The sequence below is a fragment of the Maylandia zebra genome, linkage group LG5 (genome assembly GCF_041146795.1).
Source record: "Maylandia zebra isolate NMK-2024a linkage group LG5, Mzebra_GT3a, whole genome shotgun sequence".
In the NCBI taxonomy this organism is placed as follows: Eukaryota; Metazoa; Chordata; class Actinopteri; order Cichliformes; family Cichlidae; genus Maylandia; species Maylandia zebra.
The window spans coordinates 11,619,497-11,641,510 of record NC_135171.1 but is presented as its reverse complement, the minus strand read 5'-3'; the positions used below and the strand labels follow the sequence as shown (position 1 = coordinate 11,641,510).

At 41.2% G+C, this 22,014-nt stretch overlaps 2 protein-coding genes across 8 annotated transcripts in view; both read right to left on the bottom strand.

Moving 5' to 3' along the window:
* Nucleotides 1–8,251, bottom strand: part of itpr1b (inositol 1,4,5-trisphosphate receptor, type 1b) — an 80,270-nt gene extending 72,019 nt beyond the window's left edge. For all 7 annotated transcript variants that reach the window (XM_076883749.1, XM_076883752.1, XM_076883751.1 and 4 more), the window contains exons 1-3: nucleotides 8,083–8,251; nucleotides 6,935–7,048; nucleotides 793–863 (exon numbers count right to left, since the gene is read on the bottom strand). In XM_076883749.1, the coding sequence (XP_076739864.1) occupies nucleotides 793–863; nucleotides 6,935–7,026 (163 nt within the window). In that variant the 5' untranslated portion in view covers nucleotides 7,027–7,048; nucleotides 8,083–8,251. The remainder of the gene's footprint in view (nucleotides 1–792; nucleotides 864–6,934; nucleotides 7,049–8,082) is intronic.
* A 7,641-nt stretch (nucleotides 8,252–15,892) lies between these two features.
* setmar (SET domain and mariner transposase fusion gene) lies at nucleotides 15,893–21,420 on the bottom strand. Its single transcript, XM_004567386.3, has 2 exons — nucleotides 21,264–21,420; nucleotides 15,893–19,047 (listed from the first exon to the last, which is right to left on the bottom strand). Exons 1-2 carry the CDS (start codon nucleotides 21,354–21,356, stop codon nucleotides 18,256–18,258), a joined length of 885 nt encoding a protein of 294 aa, XP_004567443.2. The 5' UTR covers nucleotides 21,357–21,420; the 3' UTR covers nucleotides 15,893–18,255.
* Between the last annotated feature and the right edge of the window lie 594 nt (nucleotides 21,421–22,014).

The following is a 22,014-nucleotide window of genomic DNA, read 5'->3' as shown; positions in this document are numbered from 1 at the left end:
AGACATGACAGGGACACTTGAAGTCCTGCTAGGCTTCTCATGTCTAATGAGACCAATTTAATCTGTTTGGAAGGAGCACTGCTACAAGTCAGTGGATGTGTCCTTGGCAGCTGTGCCATTTCACTTGCAAAACAACTCAAAATAGGGTCAGAATTTGTAATATGAACAGCAAAATTCATGAATCCATCACAGCTAAAAAGGGTTTGCTGTACAATGATATGTCAAATGTATTCTTACTCCCTTTGCTGCCAAGAGAGTATATCTGAACAGTACTCAACTGCTTCAGGTAATTATGGCAACGCAGTCCTTCTAGGTTTTCCCTACTCGACATCCTAGTATAACCATTGCCCTTTCCATCTCGAAATTATTTCACAAGCACAAAAAAAGTTGTGCACACAACTTCCAAGTTAGTCACCTTTAATTGTGAGGGTTAATATCCAAAAAAAAGAGTAAAGACTATTTCAAACCATTTAAAATATATTGTTAGTTGTTCTGAAAACAAACAGGGCTTATATAACTTATTGGGGTTGTATTATACTCTGCATTTTCTAAATAGTTAAATAAAAGATCCAAGCAGAAAATGTATGCATATAATCCATCCTGAGCATGGGCACAAATGACCACAAAACAATTTGCTCATGAGTAACAGGTGAGACTGATGCGTTCTCCTGCATGTTTCTACGGCATCTTTCAGTTTGAATGTAAGGCAGCAGTGAGCATAAAATGGCAGCAACACAGACTCATTTCATGAAATGTTCATCAAGAGAGAAGCGAGTGATTTTTAGACCTTACCTCTGAATTTCTTAGGGGGGTTGTTGAGGTCACCTGTATCTGGTTGTACCACACAGCGATCATCCACAAGCCTGCACAGACAGCCATCATTATGAGTGAGTCAATAAGGACATATGCAAATGAAATTTGCTTTAATCCTCAGAAGGGTTTAATAACTTTTTGAATAACAGCATTCCTAATGATATTACGATATTATGAGAGAGTCATATTAAATTAGGGCGATAATTCAGGTAAAACCCATCACTATCTGGATTATTCTAATTCATGCAGCTCATGTACCCAAAATATGACTGAATACAAAAACAAACAAAAAAAAAAACTTTTCTTAAATAAGCAAAGTATTGTGTTTCCAACACTTTTTACTTTATTTGTTCACTGTAGCATATTCTATGGAGCCCTGTAGAGACAAAAATGGTTATTGTGTGGCCTTGAACTAGTAACATATAGCTACCAACTCAATAACTTCTGGCCACAAGTTGGCGTTTCATGGGAATGAGGTATGCAAATCTTGTGGCTGTATCTTAACTGTTTATAGTCAAAATTAGGGATGCTGCTTGGGACAGGCATTTTGAACAGCCACATTCTCTGCAGAGCCCAAAACATTATCAAAGACCGTCTCACCCAGGTCACCATCTGTTTGAACTGTTGCCTTCTGTAGGCGTTACTGATCCATGAAATCCAGAGGTACCAGATTCACTCACAGCTTCCAAATCCAGTAATCGCTCCCAACAAATAAAGATAGCTCCATAACGGTTTTATACTGTGCCCTTAAACATATGTCATTTTATGTATTTTAAATATATTTTATGTATGTGTTTATTTTAAAGCACCACATTAGAGCAGAACACCTAAATTCACTGTAATGCCAAGTACAATGACAATTAAAGGCTTTCTGATGTCTTAACAATTCAAAAATCGTTTAAACAAGCCAAAAATGGAGAAGAAGTCTAACAGCAAAACACTCAAAATACCGAAAAGCATAATCTACCGGAAAAGGTTAAATACTGACCATGCAAACAGTGCATGAGTATTCAAGAGACATACTTTAATAATCAAATTTAATGCTTTAAATGTATGGAATATAGGCCACACATGTTTCTGTTTATGCCATCACAGAATTATGCAGGCACGCACACACACAAACACACACACAGGAACAAACACCCCAAGTGTGCAAATGTAAGGAATGCTAGCAGCAGTATCCCGCTTTTCTTGCATGCTAGCATCAACATAGCTGTATCAAAGGTGGTTACGAATTGCTTTAGTTGACTGGTCATATTGCTGCTTTACCCTGACACAGCCTATATAGATGCTCTCATTTTCTTCATTTAAAGTACTGCAGAGCTGTGCTGGTTTACACAAGTGTCATGCACTTACTCTTCACCTAGCTTGTTTAAAGCCTTCACACAAAGAGTAGGGGGCATAGCCTTCAGTCAGGGCTGCAACCCCTTATAGAGACAGTGGCATCATAAAATCTTAAAACCAATGCTCTAATGCTTTTATGCATTTATAGAATAATTTGTTTATATTTGTAGTATTTCTGGTGCCAACTCCCAAAGGTAGCAACTTTTAAACATGGACTTAACTACTAGTGTACATCCCTCGACCAAATATCCAGAATCTATGAGTGCTGTGAATGTTGACTCACTGGCCTGGATTTGTGGGACACTTAAGCATGTGCTGACCAACTTTAATCACCTCAGTGCGAATGCGCAGAACATCAAAAAGAAAAAAAAGAAAAAAGAAAAATAGACACACAAACAAAACCCTGAAATTGACTTAACTTAGGGGTACTGCACTGACCGGTCAAAGTTCACCGTACACTGTTTTAGACTCCACTGTACCCTTAATGATGAGTTTTAACACTTTTGTATTTATCAATAAAGATTGTTTGATGACCATTAGAATAGATTCCAGATGGTAGCTCCAGTAATCTACACTATATTGCCAAAAATATTCGCTCATCTGCCTTCACAGCCATATGAACTTGAGTGACATCCCATTCTTAATCCATAGGGCTTAATATGTTGTCAGTCCGACCTTTGCAGCTATATCAGCCTTAGCTGTTCCACAAGGTTCAGGAGTGGGTTGCTGGGAATTTTTGACCACTCTTCCAGAAATACATTTGTGAGGTTAGACACTGATGTTGGACAAGAAGGCCTGAGTCCGCTCTAATTCATCCCAAATGTGTTCTAAGGTTGAGGTCAGGACTCTGTGCAGGCCAGTGAAGTCTTTTACACCAATCTCACCCATCCATGTCTTCATGGACCTTGCTTTGTGCACTAGTGAATAGTGTTGTGGTAAAAAGAAGGGGCCATCCCCAAACTGATCCCACAAAGTTGGGAGAATGAAATTGTACAAAATGTCTCTAAATGACAAAGGATTAAGAGTTTCTTTTACAGAAGGGGCTGAGGCTAACTCCTGAAAAACCCACCCTCCACCAAACTTTATACTTGGCACAATGCAGTCTGAAATTATTCTTATACCAATCCTCGTACCAGCAAACCCAGACTCGGCCATCAGATTGCCAGTTGAAGAATTGTGATTCATTACTGCAGAGAACATCTCTCCACTGCTCTAGAGTCCAGCGGCAACATGCTTTACACCACTGCATTCAACACTTTGCATTGCAATGGTGATGTAAGGCTTGGATGCAGCTGCTCAGCCATGGAAACCAATTCCATAAAGTTCTCTACACACTGTTCTTGAAGTAATCTGAAGGCCACATGAAGTTTGCAGGTCTATAGCAACTCACTCTGCAGAAAATTGGTGACCTCTACACATGATGTTCCTCAACATCTTCTGATCCTAGTCTGTGATTTTACGTGGTCTACAAGTTAGTGGCTGGGTTGTTGTTGTTCCCAATCACTCCCACTACCACTAACAGCTGACTGTAGAATATTTAGTAGCAAGGAAATGTCATGAATGGACATGTTGCGCAGGTGACGTCCTATCACGGTACCACGCTGGAATTCACTGAGCTGATGCCTAGGTACTAGGTTGATGTAATGCACCTGTGACCATGGATGTGATTGGAACACCTGAATTCAATGATTTGGATGGGTGGGAGAATAATTTTGGCAATAATGTGTATATAGGCAGAGGCTGCTCTCACTATGACTTTTGATGCACACCCAATCATTCTGTTCTGAAAGCAGACCTGAAATGTGAAAGCAACTGCTCAGTTCAGAATAGAGAAGCAAGGTTAACTCTAGTAGACGTCCAAGGTGTAAACACTTAATGTCTTGCCAGCTCAAATATAACAGAGGAGCCCCATCCCAGCATTAGTAGCTTGTAATAATACAAATTTTTTAACTTATTCAAGGTATTGTTTTTTGGTGTGTCAAGTGTACAGCACTTTGTTTTCAGCTGGGAGTTGTCTGAAAGTGCTATATAAATAAATTGGTTGCTTGAAACTAATTACTAACTGCTACTTTCCTCCGTATTTTACATGCTTCTACAATCATAGATGAATTAATCTGACACAACAGTATATGCAATATTAATTCTGCTCTGTCACAGCTCTGTCAGTCAGAAGAAATACAAGTTTCATTGTCATGACAAATCTTTTTTATGATGTCCCCAAAATGTTCCCAAGAAAGCAAAGACACACAATCTCTCCAGCATGTCTTGGGTCTGCCCCAGAGTCTCCTTCCAGTGGGACTCACTTTAATGACCTCATCTAGATGATGTCCCTGGAGGCATCCTAGCTACCTCAAATTTCTTCTGATGCAGAGGAGAAGCAAATCTATTCTTACCCACTCACAAATAACTAAGCTCCTCAACCTAAGGCTGAGCCCAGGTAATCTTTGCAGATATTTTTGCTGCTTTGTATCTATTTATCGTATCATTTGGGGTACCATCCACAATTTATCACCTAGGTGAAGGTGGGAACACAGACTGACCAGTACATTGACAGTTTCAGCCTTACTGTCAGCACTCCCTTTGCTGCAAAAGAGAAATCTGTCCAAGTTCAGATGTGACACCTGAGTTCAAAGAACTGGACAGATATTAGGTGTCTGAAAGCCTTTTTTTAGAATCCAAACAGTGTAAACCACCACATTTCAAAGGGGTTTGAGAAGTTGCTGAAATCATTCCTGTAGCTTAAAATTATAAGCTGTAAGCAATTCTCCTGTCTTTCAGGGCCTCTATTTTGGGAACATTATTCCTCTTTGAATCATAGTTTTCTAAATCATCAACCTCCAGTGAAAGCACAAATTTAAAGTCAGTAGTACGATAATTACAATTCAGGGGAAGCCCCTGGGATAACTATAAGACAGTATATCGGCACAAAGAGGACACTTGTGTAGGATGCACGAGCAGGTTGATTCAGGTGCATCTTTTTATAGGTCATTCTGTACACACTTGCACTTCTGCATCGTCACAGGAGAAGTCACATGTCGTGAGAAACTTCGCTGCAGAAATGAAAAGCTGATCACCTCGATCACACTGATGCACCGATGGGCCGAGCTCCAAAAGAAACATGAAACTCAGGAGTCAGTGAAATCCAAGGGCAGAAAGTGCCCTTCAGGGCTACACTATCATTGATTGTCAGCCTTCCCGCACCAGTCGTGATCCAGGTAAATGCACCTGTCTCTCAGGAGTGCAACACTTAATACAATAAATCTATTTATAGGTACGTCCTCTAAGCTATTCCCTTTAACAGAGAGCGCTCACAGAAGCGGATGGGCTGGGAGGGGGGATTACTTGGCATAACAACACAAGATAGGAAAATTGACAAGCTCCGTCATGGTGGTAGCCTTCAAAGCTGTGCTCACATTTGTTGCTATGGTAGGTGACGCATAACACTAAAATTGTTTAAGAGCATAGCGTCTGAAGGCAAGGAGAAGGGCTCGACTCATCCTCTGGTAAACGGCAAACTGAAATAGTGACAAGGCAAGAGCAGAAAAACTGCAGCTCTTAAAAGGGAGAGGGAGGACAGGACAATACAGATGCTGTGCCCATTTTCACCTCAGGAGAAGAAAAACAAACTCCCCAGGACAGCAAACAGAAAGAAGCAGGAGGGAGAGAAACAGGCTAATTCTGGGTGCTGAAGCCTAAGATGCCAGACGCTGGACAGGAACATTCACATCAATGATCGCCCGCTGTTCCTCTTTTAGCCTTCTGTTTTTCCTCTGTGTGCCAGTTGTGTGTCAAGACTTTCTCAATTTCCACATAATGAGATGCACTTTTAACTCACTGCCTACAATTAGGAAGGAGTGGAGATGTCAACTAGTTGAAAACATGGTACTCAGCATGTACCGGGAGAGTAATTTCAGGCACAGAACAGCAAGCAAACACAAAATAAATAAATAAAGCTACAACTACAGGACCTAGCACTTCTCAGAGAGAACACTGGACTGACACAGTTATCCAGAGTGACATGGTATGTTGCTGTGTATTCATAGATAAGAAAAGCTACACATTTGACTGAAATAAGTTGCAACACATCAGGTACACACAGCATAGATGTCCTTAAATTTGAAGATTACAAGCACGGTGTATCAGCGTCTTCTGTAAAAGCTGCTAGAGCTGGTAGATACTGTGTTCTATTTTAAATAATTTACTAAGAGACAGCATTTACCAGCCACTGCTGGTAAAACCAAGCAACAAAACTGCAGCATAACGAACAAGTTCTACCCATTACTGTACTAATATTTGAGCTAAAATATTGATGCCTGGCCATCTGCAAGACAGGCTAAACAGTGTGCAAAATAAAGCCTCCAAAGGACCAAACCCTGTTACGTTTTCCTGCCTAGTCCAAATATTTTTCTATCCCAGTCTCTGCAATACATCAACTGAACTGGAAACACCTGAAAAAACCTCATCTTTCTTTTTCATTAATTTTGGTTAAATCAGTTATTCACTATCACCTTTTTTATGTTGACTAAAGACTGGCCAATCTGATATTTGTTAGAGGCCAATATATACATTGGTATCGCCATTCATGTTGTACATTATAAGTGAAGCTTATGAAAGAAAATTGGGTGAGATACTTAAAGAAAAACAACACTTGGGTCTTTTGGCCTTGGCTCGAAACAACTCATTCATTACATGGGTTAGTTTGTTCGTTTTGCAGTGTGTTGGAATAGGGAGATGGTGGAGGAGTCATGAAAATTAAGATAAACACAGGAAGGCTTACCCTAAAGTGCTGATAAATCCACTGGTGGAGCCTTCTGCATACAGGGAACAGATGTCCCCGATATGGAGGAAACTGGACATTTTGTCTGACATGGTTTCTCTGTGGTGATAACACCTGCAAAAAGTTGACAACATGAGAATTTAAAGAATCATGACAGACAGCAAATACAAGCAAGCCATACTTATTTAAGACATTTAAATCATTTCATGCAGTAATACAATTCAGGTGTACCTATACTGTAAGCTGCAGTGGTTATGATCACCTATTTAAACTATTATTACCTTTATGATTTTGCTACCCATTGTTTGTCTACTTGATTTTTTAGGCCATTCTCAGAGCACCACCTACTGCAAAATCACCAATGGCTATAACAAAAACTACTATTATAAACATTAACCACAAATAACTGAACTACAAAGCCGTCCATTCCCCTTGCATGGCTTTATTTTGTTGCCAGTTCTGCCTAACAGTACAGCTTGTACATATTTATGCAATATTCGTTCATAGATTTGTTAGAAATGAAACAGTAAAAAGCTTCATGTGTATTGTGCTGTTATAGCTGGGTGAAAGCAATAGGTCTGGTATTTAGGTGACCTGTTTGTTTTCAGGCTACGAGACCTCAGCTCGAATGAAAGACCACCAGCTATACCTTCTGTGGTCTATATAATCTGTGATTTTTGCAGTTACTAAGAACCACCCAAAACCTATGTCACCATCATTTCAGACTGAGAAGCTCATTGTCTGTAACACTGTAGCATCAAACATCACTAAGGGGCAAACATATTTATAGTCCTGGATGTGATTGTGAAGGAACAGAGACATTTAACAAAAATAATAAAAGATTAAAATTAAAAAAATGAAATCAGAAGTCTCAATCCACGCTAGACATGTAAACTTTCTATTCCCTTCTCTACTGCCCTGTGTCAAAGCACGTAAACTAATTTAAACGTCTCGTGGCACATTTGAACCGAGTTGCACGAGCATTCTAGCTACATTACATGTCAGGTCGCACGAGCTGCAGCAAGACAACAGAAACAAACGAGCGCGTGGGCTACTTCCTTGACAGGGATGCTTGCATCTCAGTGACAAAATGAACAAAGCCCGAGCCTGGAAAAAAAAAAACTAGCGCGCACAGGCAAGGACTTTACCTGACAGAACTAAAATGAAGGCGTCAAAGGATAGAGGCAGAGAGAACCGCGGGAAGAAGTGGGTCAGCACGGGATAATTTCCACAGTCCTATCCTCGGTTAAGTCCATGGCAGTGAAACTCCAGGTAAGAGCAGCCTGAGCGACGTTATCTCTGACAGCTGAATGCGTCCTCGGCAACAATCCTCTTCTTACCTCCTCCACATGTCACCGCAGGAACGCCCCTTTCGTTACTATTTATAATACGGCAGTGCTTCTTGGGTAATGTAGTTCTTTAGGCATTTAACTCAAAAACAGAAACAATTTTCAACCTGGAGCGGAAATACGTGACCTTAATTATTGTAAATAAATACAATGTATTCATGCCCAGTGGCATAATAATAAAAAAGTAAAATATGTATATATTTTAAAAATGTATAATTAGCCATAAGAATGAAGAAACTATGGTGTCTTTTAAATACTCTGTAGATAAATGGTACTCTATCCGAGCACTCAAAGTACATTATGTAACTTGCCTAACACAAACACTCTTTCTATCTAACATTGATATTCCAAGAGATGCATCAGAGAGCAACTCAGGGTTAGCATCCTGCCCATTTGGTATGTAGACTGGAGCAGTCAGGATATCGAACTTACAACCTTCCGATAAGCAAACGACCTGCTCTACCGCCTGAGCTACAGCCACCCCATAACTAACACTGATAAAACGTCTGTAATATCACATGCCGTAAGCCTTTTGAATACAAATAAAACCCATAGACACGTGTTCTGGACTAGTAAACATATCTCTGGGGGGGGGGGGGGGGGGGTCACATCCATGTGACTTGTTTTTTTGTTTGTTTGATTTTTTAGTGTCTACATTATTTTACGTATATGATGTCAAAAACAGAGGCAACCACACTGCCTTGTAAAGAGGGGGTCATGCTGTGCATGCCAAAGTGAAAGGACACGAGATAAAGACATCCATTGTGTGGGCAGCCTCCTGTCAGGAACACTGATTCAGTCGCAAGCAGTCAGATTCCTGGGTTTGTAATGTATTTATTTGCTTTGCTTCCATTAAATTAAATGGTCTATGCATCCTAGAAACAGAGATGGACCTGCCTACTTGCCAACAAGTTTTTAAATTTGTAAGGTAAGCTTTGGCAACCTCACAACCTCAGTCTCTCTCAGTCAATTTTGAGTGATCTATTTTTTTTATTTTTTTTTTTGCAGCGACCCAGTAAAACCACAGTGTGTCATTTTAGGCTACTGAACTGGAACAGACTCTTCTGTGCACTGAAATAGTTGTAAGCACTGCCAGATGCCAAATTTACAAAGATTAATAAAAAAAATAGGAAGGAGAAAGTCCTTAAAGTGATCCTAGCAATTCTTCCAAAACACGAATATCTGAAAATCCTTAAAAGCTTGATTAATTCATAATGAGTCATAATTGCAATTTCAATGAGGAAGCAAGAGATGTACGAGGAGAAAGAGCACTTTCATCCCAAAAATGGGCCCAGTGGTATTAACCAAGCCCATCAATTAGCTCTTGATTTGGTTTCTTAGCTACCGGATGTGGAGAGATTGTAAGAGGACTAAATGGGGTTGGATAAGTGTCCATTACCATAAAAGTGCTTCTTTTCACTTTCTACATTCCACATTTGCTTTTTACACACACAGTGGGGTCTTTCAGATGTAAATGGCTGCATGTTGTTATGTAGTAGAGCTATCTAAGGCCAAAACCCCTCTGATGTTCATGCTCTTATGCTCTGTATTCTTTGTGTTGACCACATCTCGCAGTCTACTTGTACAAAACCACTTATTATTACTGCGTGTGTTACGTCACTTTCTGTACAGTGAATTGCTCTTCCAGCTTAACGGCTGTCCAATCCATCATCGTTACCCAACTATGAAACAATCTCGATCAAAAGAGCATTAAAAACCACAATGTAAAAACAGACTGCCCGAATCATTGGGGGACAGATGGGAGGTGGGTGACTTGTCTCTCAGCATCACTGTCAGGACTTCACGACATCAGACACTAACCTTTCTTTACTCTAAAATATTTAGAAGCTTTGGTTGAATTTGACATTAAGTGAAGTTGAACACAAATCACTGAGTACTCAGTTGTCATGGATACACTGTACAGACGACTGGCTAGGGAGGAAGTTTATAAATATAAAACTGGATACAACTGCTGCTGTGTTTTGTGAATTGCAGAAAACGATGTCAGAAATGGCTTGATTTGTAGCTTGGTTAACACAGTGCCCTCTTTATTCTCTGGGTTCCTTTGGTCAGCGTTTTAATTCTAGTAGCCTCCTTTAACGTGAAGAAGTCACGTGCTCCAGGAAGACACACACACACTCACACATAGGATGCATGAACACAACAGACTCCGCGGTATAGATAGATATGAGGCAGGATAGGTGTGGAGACAGCTTGATCTCTCGTGTAATTTAAGGGTCGTGGACAAGAACCCAAGATTGGTTGGAAGGACGGGTGATTCATCTCGTAGCTGACGGAGATGCACTAAATTTACAAATGACTATCAAATTAGCAAATACAACATCTGCATGCTGGGAGTGCAAAGGAGACAGTGGGATGACAAAATGCAGCGACCATCTGTGTGGGAGCAGAGATTGTGAGACTCATCATTGTGCATGTGTTACAGCGAGTATTCTCATGCAGATTCCAGGCCTTCCCTTTGCAGCAATGTGTAGGCACAATGGCTGGTAGTATTCTCTTCTGAGCCTCTGATAGGCCCTGTGTGGGCCACGCTTGCGAAACCAAGCCCCGCATTCATCAGAAATGATGGTATACAAGCAAAATAGGGGAAATTGAGGAAAAGATATATTAAAAGGCAACAGCTCAGTTTAGATCATTTCTTGGTGACAGAGTGTTCACTGTTATAACGTTAAGTTCCCAAGTCCACATCAGCTCTACAGTGTTGAAAAAAGGAGGAAAGGAGGGCTCTGTAACCCTATCACTCTCTTATTGGTGTTGTGGATCTGGGACAGGAAACCACTCAAGGCATGAAGCCACTGGGAGCAAGAACCACAGATAATGACTTATTAGCAATTTCAAGCTAAATGTAGAATACTGGTAGAACTTCACTGTCATGGTTCCTGTTATACTTCTTTGTTTGGTTTTGTTTCGAGATTTTCTTGCAGTGGTATTTTCTAACACTAAGAAGTGAAGTTAGTTATTTCCTGTTTTTACTTTGACGGCATGTTTTATTATGTGTCCTGTTGTGATACTATTTCTTCCTTTCCATCCTCCATGACTGCCTGTCCCACTGTCTTAGCTTCACGTATTTATTTCCCACCTATGCCTAATCACCAGTCACCCAGTGTGTATGTGTGTGCATGTACTAGTCCCTTCTTTACCCTGTTTTGTGTAGCCTCTCCAGTGTTCCTGTACCAGGTTCTTGCTTTGTGTTTCTCAGTTTGTTGCATCAGCTTATAAAGGCTCATTTCTGTTTTAGGTTGGCTGACTCCTGGTGCTTTTTTAATACTACTTCTGAATCCCAACGGAAATTATTTTTATTGGACTTCCTAAACCAATAGCTTAGTCAATATCAGCATGCAACATGCACAACTGTGCGGCAGATGGCGTAAACAAATGTGCCGTAAACAAATGTGGTGTAAAAACACACTAACTGAGCACAGGATCTTCTTGCAAAGTCTGAAAAGAGACAACAATCTGCTTTCCTCTCCTGGTCTCCCAGCCTTTTTCAGTACGTGACGTATGCAGGCTGTGAATGACATCACACCCCCGTGGAGTCGAGTCCACACATGGTACTTCAGTTTTAGTCAGATTGCACACACAGAACCACATGCAGACAAGTGGTAAGCAGGGTAGTTGGCAGCCCCAACGATGCATGAAAGCAAGCTGCTCGGAGGAAGCTTCCTGTACGTGCTTAGTGGTTGACCAATGACAGCAAAAGAAGTGAAATAGGAGAATATAATTAACCAGAAGGAGATAAGATAAGAGATTTTTTTTCATCTCAAAGCTGTAAAGAAATACAGATCCTAGCTATTTTATAGCCTGTAAGACAACAGGTATTAGTAAGACACTGGGGCATAAAGTAGAGATCTACCTCCCTAAAAATACCAGATAATTATGCTGGTATAATGGCCTGCATATCCCCAATGGAAATAGTCTGATTAGACCAGCTGCAGAGATTTTCTAATTAGGCCTTGTGATTTTTTTTTTCATATAAGAAAAATCATTTTGTGCTGGATCTATATTCAATTTATAGCAAATGTAACCCACTCACTCTTAAAAAAAAATGTAACAGTGAGTCTGATAGCATCTAGATAGAAGTGTGCTTTGGATATTTCATGGCCGATGAGTCTCCTCTTCAAAAGCAATGTGCCCAGACCAGAGGATCACTTCACCACGTCACCTTGGTTACGGCATAATCAATATGACACTCCGTATCCATATGTCTCCCAGGCGTCTGATGTGCACAGGTGGACGTTAGCAGAGTTTCCTGTGTGACCCAGTCCCACTGAGGGAAACAATATCTGGAGGAGGAGACAGTGGTCTGAAGTCACTTATTTAACCTGGAGAACATGTTCCATAAGCTGTTTTAAAGACGGGTAATCATTAGGATCAGGAGGATGGGAGGACTCCAGCTTCACTTTCACTGCATGCTATAAAGTAGCAGCTTACTAAACTTAGTCTCTGTTATATGGTGGAAAGATATGACAAGACCAATAATGGAACTGGGGCTTATATTTTTCAGTGAACTGCTGCACATGATTTAAATATCCTTAAGTGTAATAGCCTGCAGATGAGTCGTCTTATGCCGACACGCACTCTTGCTCAACCAAGCGTTTAAACCTGTGAAACAGCGGGTCATTAAGCAAAGCTTGTGATTGCAGTGGAAAATAATGACAGTGATTATATCAGTGGAAATCCTTGGCATAAGTGAGGTTGTGATTAAACCGGTTATTTTCAGGTTCTCTAAAACTGATATCCATCCTTTCAAGAGTCGCCCTTCAATTTAAGTCACACTAATAATGGTGTGACGTTTCGCTGAAGCATTTCCTAAAGTAATAATACACTCCAAAGGACAGGTCTGGTTAACAACTTGTTGTATGTAAGAGTAGAAAAAATGCACATATGTGGTGTTCTGATCAGTACTGAGTGCAGCTGTGGAGGCGGGTGCTTCTTGGGCTCCAGAACTTCCTGCTGAGCTTGCTGCAGGTGCCCTGGGCCAAATTTAACTTCACATCTGTGAAGGGAGGAGCCACGTTGAAAACCCTCTTTAACGCTACCTTCCTTTAACACTGAAGTGAAACTGCAAATTGCAATTTACGCCGCTAGATCAGAGCACGACAGGGGGGGGGAAGGAAAAAAACTACTGTGACTCCTTAGAAGAGCAGCCAGCAGTCCTATTGAACGTTGAGATACTTTGCTCTGATGGCTTCAATGAGAACAAAAAACAACTTATTTCACACATTCGACAATTATGTCAGCACAAAGGCCAATGTTTTATGTGTTCTGCTACAACCTGAGAGAGCACAGCTAGTCAGGTGTTGTCAAGTTCTTTAAAACACATTAGAATTAATGACGTGTTGTTGAAAGAGACTGCAGATTAAAATATGTCTTCTCTTAACACTGAAACAACAAAGTCAAGAGTTTTAAAATGTGTCCCAAACTGGAATTTGAAATGCCTTTGACATATGAGGCCCCGCAGATATCTGTCATTTTTTCTTTTCCCCTTGATTTGGCTGCGGGATTCAAGACAAGGACATCTGCTCCCTCATCAGAGAGGTGCCCCACTTCTGAACAAATGGACTGCCAGTTGTAATTTCTCCACTGTTCATTCACCCTTAAATAGTGTCTCGCTCCTTTATCAATGTGATGCATTGCTCACATAAGGATCAAGGTGTACCTTATCTTTTGTCCTTTCGAGCTACACCAGGCAAGACATTTAGGTAAAGCCTATCAGGCCAAATCAAAGTGGGGGCAGTGAAGCAGAGGTGTCATGATGAAAACAGACATATTATATAGAAGAATGAAGAATTGTTCTTAAAGGAAGACTGAGTGCTCTGACAGCACTGTACTCTTCTATTCATCTCTGAGTTCAATTCTAGTCTATTTATATAGCGCCAAATCGCAGCATGAGTCACCTCAAGCTGCTTTATTCTGTAAGGTGGAGACCCTACAATAACAGAGAGAAAACCCCAACTTATGGGCAAGCACTTGGCAGCAGTGGGAAGGAAAAACTCACTTTTAACAGGAAGAAACCTCCAGCAGAACCAGGCTCAGGGAGGGGCATCAGCTGGGAATGGTTGGGGGTGAGGGGAGAGAGACAGGACAAAAGACTCGTGGAAGAAGGGAGCGAAGAATTAAACATAACTAATGATTCTCCCTTCTCCCTGTACACCAACTGCTGCACCTCCACCCACCAGTCTGTCAAGCTAATCAAGTTTGCAGATGACACCACCGTTATTGGACTCATCTCGGACGGGGATGAGTCTGCCTACAGGAGGGAGGTTGAACGTCTGGTGTCCTGGTGCAGCCACAACAACCTGGTGCTGAATGCCCAGAAGACAGTGGAGATTATTGTGGACTTCAGGAAGCACACAGCCCCACTCCCCCCCATCATCCTGACTGACACCCTCATCACCTCTGTGGACTCATTCCGCTTCCTGGATACCACCATCACCCAGGACCTGAAGTGTGAGCCCACCATCACCTCCGTGATTAAGAAAGCCCAGCAGAGGATGTACTTCCTGAGGCAGCTGAAGAAATTCAACCTGCCAACACGGACGATGATGCAGTTCTACACTGCAATCATCGAGTCCATCCTCACCTCCTCCATCACCGTGTGGTACGCTGGAGCCACTATCAGGGACAAACAGAGACTGCAGCGTGTTGTGCGCTCTGCTGAGAAGGTGATTGGCTGCAGACTCCCATCTCTGCAGGACCTGTACACCTCCAGGACACTGGGGCGTGCAGCTCGGATCTCAGCTGACCCTTCTCACCCTGGACACAGTCTGTTTGACCTGCTCCCCTCAGGCAGGAGGCTCCGGTCCATTTGCACCAGAACCTCTCGCCATAAGAACAGTTTCTTCCCCTCTGCTGTTGGACTCATGAACAATAACCATATGACTGTTCCCACCCCTAACACATGACCCTACACTGTGTTCACTGCATCATTCCATGTTTGGCACTGATCATCACCTGCACTCATGTATATATATCTATCTAGTTAGCACTTTTAATTCTTATTTTTATGTTTATTTAAGCGTTATATGACAGTATGTTTGCACTAAGTACCGCAGCAATTTCCTAATGTTGTAAACCTGCTCAACATTTGGCAATAAAACCCTTTCTGATTCTGAGCAGAGTTTTGTATAAACACAGAGTGACAAAGAGATGAGTGAAGAAGAAATAGTGCATTGCGGGAAGCCATTTTCTGTCCTAATGCTAAGTATGGTGACTAACTGCTTGTTTACCCTTTGCAAAAGAGACAGTGTTAAAATTGTCACTGAACTTTCTACAGAAAAGACATGAAACTTATTTCTATGATGAATTAACCGTTACTAAATCCATCATCATGAGGCACTCTGAGATAACAAAGATCATAAACAGGAAGGTACAAACATGCCATCTACCCAGCTACAGTGTTTGCTTTTTGTTTTACTTCAGCGATAACCCATGACATGTTTATCTGCGCCATTCTAACGCAGCAATAAATTCTTGGAGTCGGTTAACTAATTTCAGTTACACAGCAATAACTTGAATGCTGTATTTTGACATGTTCTTAAATTTCCCAATTTAGGATTCTGACACCACATAGAAACCCAATATAGAGCTGTAGTGCATGTTTTTAGTATTCAGAGCTATTTAATTTATGAATGACCCGCTACAAAAAAGAATGTGTACTGTCAAAGGTTGCACAGTCTCACTTTGAAGTTATGTTAGCAGAAGTTCTTTATGCAGATATCCAAGTAACATTTCATAAAATAAATACCAAAAATTCTCGAAAAGATCCAAAAGAGTACATTTTAGTCACACTGGTATGAAACAGCACGTCATCCTATTGTGGAATTTTTTGGACATTCCAGTTTCTTGATTTGTCCTGAACACTGATTCAAGCCGCTACCACACACATGCAGAAACAATGACCGCAGTCTACGGTCAAAATCCAGTCCCACAGTGACATGGCACTGTAAAGCATGTTTGGCTTATTTTTTTCCCCCGACTGGTGGAGGGAGCTGGGAGGGTGTCTGGTAGGGAAGTTCACCTCATGTGATTATTAACTGCTGGTTGCTAGGTGACAACCCTGGAAAGGAGCCATACATGTAGCAGCCAGGATTTGAGCTCATCCATCGTGCACCTCCGAACCAACCGCTGCTGTCCAAACCACCGCCTGTACACACAGCCGGTTGCCATGGGGATTCCAGGGACATTGACTCAAAATAAAATGACATGAGTCATGATTTTGAAGACCGATTGTTTTTCTTCTTACACTCTGTTCTTTTTTTTGTTTTTTGTCTTTTTTTGTTTGCACTGACAGTGGAATCTAATTTTTCACAAAGGCAAAACAAAGAAAAGACCAGAAGAATTCTAAGGACTTGACCTTAAACTAAAGACATAGCAGATGCTGCACACACGAGTTATACAAATGATATATAATATGATGTATAACTTTGTACACTCTTCTCTTTTATGTTACATATGCACAATTACTCCTGTTCTGCATTTCTCTGTTAATGTTGAGTCCAAGGCCACAGGCTCAGCAGCATCCAGACACTTTGCCTGGCTATCTCTGACTACATGCTACATGTTAGCATCTGCTGTATAACACTGGACATTTGTACTGTGTTACTGGAGTCAGACAGGGGAGGTGTCAGACATGTTGTGTATTTTTTTTTATAATACCCAAAGTTTAATTTAGCACATTTTAAAAATGCTTTAAAGCTGGGGTGTTTTTCAAATGTCCAGACTGATGCAAGGGATCTTCTCATCCAACTCTTTGGAAGAAAAATATTAGAAATCCAAATGACTCCTTTAAGTTTGAACGTGGATCAGATTAGGCTCAACGAACAGAAAGAATTCCAGGTAACCCTAAGAGAGGAAGGAATATAGGTTGATACGGCACTTTGCTTCTCCACTGGGTGACACGAAAACCAATCAACTTGACAGCGGTCTCCAATTAACAGAAGACTGCCACTCCTTCCACCACCACCACCACTGCCGCTAGTCTTTCTCAGCCCCACTGTGGCTGGAGTACTGGTCCCATTTCTGGATGAAACATGGTCTCCATCCTAATTAACCCAGATGTGGATATTAATAAGATGAAAGCAGGTCTAGACTAGAAATGGGGCAGATTGAGAGAAGGTTCTGATTTCAGAATGGTCACACTTAAGTGGGACACCTTGCCCCCCCCTCCGACAGGGGAATAAGGTCTGTTTCTATATAAACTATACCCCGCGGCTCTTTTTAATTGGTCCCACTTCTCTTGAGGTTTGAGTGCGATGAGAAGCTGAGGATATCTATGAAAGGTGGCTGTGTAGCACAACGACAACAGAGACATGTCAAGCAGATGGAGACAAATGACAATTATCACCTTTTATGTGAGTTTTCCTTTTTGGAATAAAACATCTCACGTCTTTACTTGCACTGAGCTCTACCAGAGGTTCCAATCTCGATCCTATGTGACTATAAAAGGAAACCTATTAAACATCATTCTTTCACACCTGCCAGTGCAAATGACTTCACTACTTCTTCCAGAATCATGTATGGTGTGAGAAATGGGCCAGGACAGGACAATAACTATAAGACTGTAAATCACCTGGGAACAAGCCTGTCCTAATACATGAAATAGATTATACAAGTGAAAGAACAGATAAGAATGTCAGCAAGAATCTAATTGTTCTTGTTTTCATTGCATCATCTCGCAGTTAGTGGGAGACGGCATTAAGACAGTGGCAGGTCAGCAGACACTCAGGGGACCAAACAGGAAGGAAGCAGAGATGGGCACAGACATGACTCATCCAGCTCATTGTGTTCATGGAGCCACCAACATGCTGCGTTGTCTTGTGCTAACAAGCAGCTGAATTAATGAAGATTTTAAGAACACAAAGACATGAATTAATAAGCATCAGAACAAAAGAAAAGAAAAGCTGAAGGTCTCTGTTTTACAGTAATCTTTCCCCAATGTTCATGATAATTTCAGCTGAGAATGGATAAATCCAGAGGAAGGAATTGTGTGCAGTTGTTGGAACCACAGCGACACACTTTCTTCTGGAGTCCATCTGTCCTCCTGGCCTGTGCATCGCTTTGCATGGGCAGCAGCTCTGCAGGACGCTGGTTACTGTATCCTCCTGAGTAGTCGAATGTCAGCTCCTCCTGAGCTTCAATGTCCCGTCCAGCAAACAGCGCCAATCTGGGAATTACAGAGTGCACACGCACTGGCACCATGACCAGATTGGGCATGCAGGAGTGGTTGAGAAAGCGACCCACGTTTCCCACCTGGGCGGGGTCCACAAACGTCTCAGTGACGGAGCCCGTGCCCGCGTGCTCCCTTACAGCGATAATGTAATTATTTTCTTCAGACCTCTGGGCAAGCTGTCGGCGCCTGGCCTCCTCAAAACTGATCACCTCCCCTGCATACTCACATACAAATGCCCCGTGTGAGATTTTCTCTAGTGTCCGGGCTCCCCAGCCCCTGTCCCGGGTTTTGTACACTTGCAACCTAAACCGCAGCCCTCTCTGCACCACCCGGTTAGAGCAATCGTCACTGCAGGTGCAAAGGGCATTACACTCAAATACAGGTGAGCAGAAACCCAAGTCTGTTCTGTTGAGGTTGAGCAGCGTGCCTGTGCTGTCATACGTCTGGCCATGGGTCTGCAGGCAGGAACAGCTGTCAATGCAGCACGAGTGGGAAAGGCAGGAGCATCCAGGAAGGGTAACTTCACTGGGGTCTTCAGTGGATCCTGGCCCCTGAACGTTATCTGGAGAGTACTGAAAGACAACATAAAGATACAATGAGCGTTGCAATTTAAAAAACAAAACAAAAAAAACAACAACTTGTGGAAATTGTGTAAAACAATACAGATGAAGAAGACAATCCACAGATAGTAATCAAATTCTTTTGTTTTTTTTGGACAGTTTGTTTAAGCATACAAGACTTTTAAGTATCTGAAAACTGTCAACCTCCATTAACAACCACATCCACACACACAATCATAATATGTCCTCTGGAGCATCACGAGTAAGGAGTTGAAGTTTAGGAGGCAGTTATTTCTTGTACTGCGTGTTGGTAATGTGGCTGTGATGCTTTGCTGCCATCTGTTGGTAAAACAATGTGTTGCATTTAAAAGTGCTAAAAACCACCAGGATTTTAGGAGGTTTTTGACACTGAGGGTTTTCTAGATCACTCGGTTACTTTTATACTCATCTTTTAAATGGCATTAATGAATTACAGCATTGTTTCTGTTTGTTTGGCTGATCCGTTTACACAGTATTAGTCTTTTTTGAAACTCTAAAATAACATAACATTGGTATCAACACTCAAAATCATATAAATGAGAGTTACACTGGTGACCTGGAGCAGCACCACCATACATCTCTTTGGCATGCATCTACTTTATGTCCATGTTTGCACAGGGCATGAACAGAAGGTAGAGAGAGGGGCTGTGATTCAAAGTCCACTCTCACTGCACGTCAGTTTTAATTTGTGATCTCAGTTTGAGCTGTCATCGAGGCCACGGCCACAAAGTCAATATTAGGGGAGGGGAATTGTAGAAGTAATTCCAGTGTAATACAAATGTATTCAAATTCCATCTAATAAGCATGTACACTATATAAATGTGTAATGTAAGAACCTACACATACGGTGATTGGCACTTCACTCGGACATCTTGTGAGCTTTCTGATGATTAGAACATAATAAAAACACTCATGTTGGCTGAATACAACTGTTCGTATGATGCGTGGTGAATATGAAGCTTGAACTCAACTTTGAAAGCTAATGTTAACGATGGCTTAATCATTACATTTTGACCAAAACACTTTCCTTCCACTCCTGGTAATTACTGGCCCTTTATTTATTATTAAAAAATATGTAGTTCCAGCAGTTTCGGTTTAAACAAGACACACAGACAGTAACATTAGTTTTTCATTTGTGTCAAGACTGAAATGAAGTGTTATAATTGCAAGGTGTTAAAATATTAACCACCCAGTAAACAGCTGATGGCAGCATTAGCGATTAGAATTGCTAATGACTACTTTTGGATAATGGTGTGTGGCTACCTGTTACAGCAAACTAAAAACACTATTTTATGCGTTCATGTTGTACCTGTGCCTTTATGACAGCTGGCACAGGCTCGAGCATTGACGTAAAACTAAAAGGACGAGTTTCTGAGAAATGGAGGGAATATTAGTGCTCACATTTTGATTATATTTGCATATTTTTGTGTGTGTCTCATCCAAAATACGTTATACGGACCAAAGTATTGGACACTACCTCTTAATATCTGAATCTCATGACCACAGGTGTATAAAAATCATGCTTCTAGCCATGCTGTCTGCTGTTAAAAACATTTGTGAATGAATGGGTCTTTGTAAAGACCTCAATAAATTCCGGTGTGGTATTGCAACAGGATACCATCATTGCAACACGTCAGTTCTTGAAATTTCTTCTTTTAAAGATATTCCATGATCAACTGTAAGTAGTGTTGATGCTGCAAAGTGCAAGGGTTTAGGAACTTACTAACGCCATTAAGTGACAGGCCACGTCACTAAGTGCTGAGGATCATAGTGTATAAAAGTTGCCCAGGCGGTTTTGGCCCAGTGGCTTTGTCCATATATTGTACAGCTACGTACTACTTATTTATAGTTACATATCCACAGGACAGTTAATCTGAGATGTTTTAAAAAGCTTTTTATGTTATGTTTTTTGTGTTCCCACCAAGTTTAATTAAAAATTCCGATGTCCCATGATTAATCTAAACACCACTAGGAAAAATAGTAATTGGCCTGTATCGTTGCTGTTTGTCTTAACTTACAACACGTTTAATTAAAGTTTTAGTGTCACCACATTAATAGGCAAGAACTACTTCTATTTTAACCACCCTTACACTAAGCTAGCTAAACATAGCGGCTAAAATATCGGTGCAGTGTTTTGAAATGCTCAAACGTGTTCAAATAGAGAGAAAAGCGAGTTAAAGTATCGTTACCTGAAAAGTATGAAATGCCAGTCCTTCAAATAAAACGGGAACCTCCTCCAGACCTCGACTCAGATCACCGCCGTGCGCGTCAGTCACATTCATTCCTGTAGCTGCCTGAAACAGCGAATCTGCTACAGATGTCAACAAACCAACTTCCGGTGGCTTCATTAGCAACTTTCGCCCTCTAGTGGTGGCATTACACCACAGCAATTAAAGCCTGATGGCCATTATTGACCAGCTGGACAAGGACACTTATTTTTCCACGTGAAAATGAAGAGTTCAAACACAAAATCAATCAGTTTTATGACATTATTTTTTTTTCTTATTACTGAGAAAAAAAAACTTCTTTCCGTCTTTGGTCTTCAGTTGTTCTTGCATCCTTTGCACTTCATCCTACAGTTGCTTCCAGTATTGCCTGCAGATGGCAGTATTTCACCAGGAAAGCACTAGTATGACTCTTTTGAGTCCTCATCTCCAACACATTTGCAAGAGAGGAAAGCACTTGTTTTAACAGAAGCCAAACATTTTAAAGTGCATTTAAAGTGCTGAACAACCTTATGTGCTTAATGTGCTATACCTTCTGTTTTCTGCGATGGGACTTTTCATCTGCATCCTCATCTTCCATCTCTTCAACCATGCAGATTCCATGTTTAACCTTTCTGTGGTGTTACACTGGCATGTGTAATTGATATGCAGTGCTTTATTCTGTGGTGGTTATCAGAAGCAGATGGAGGGAGGTCACATTGTCAGCTGGCATTTC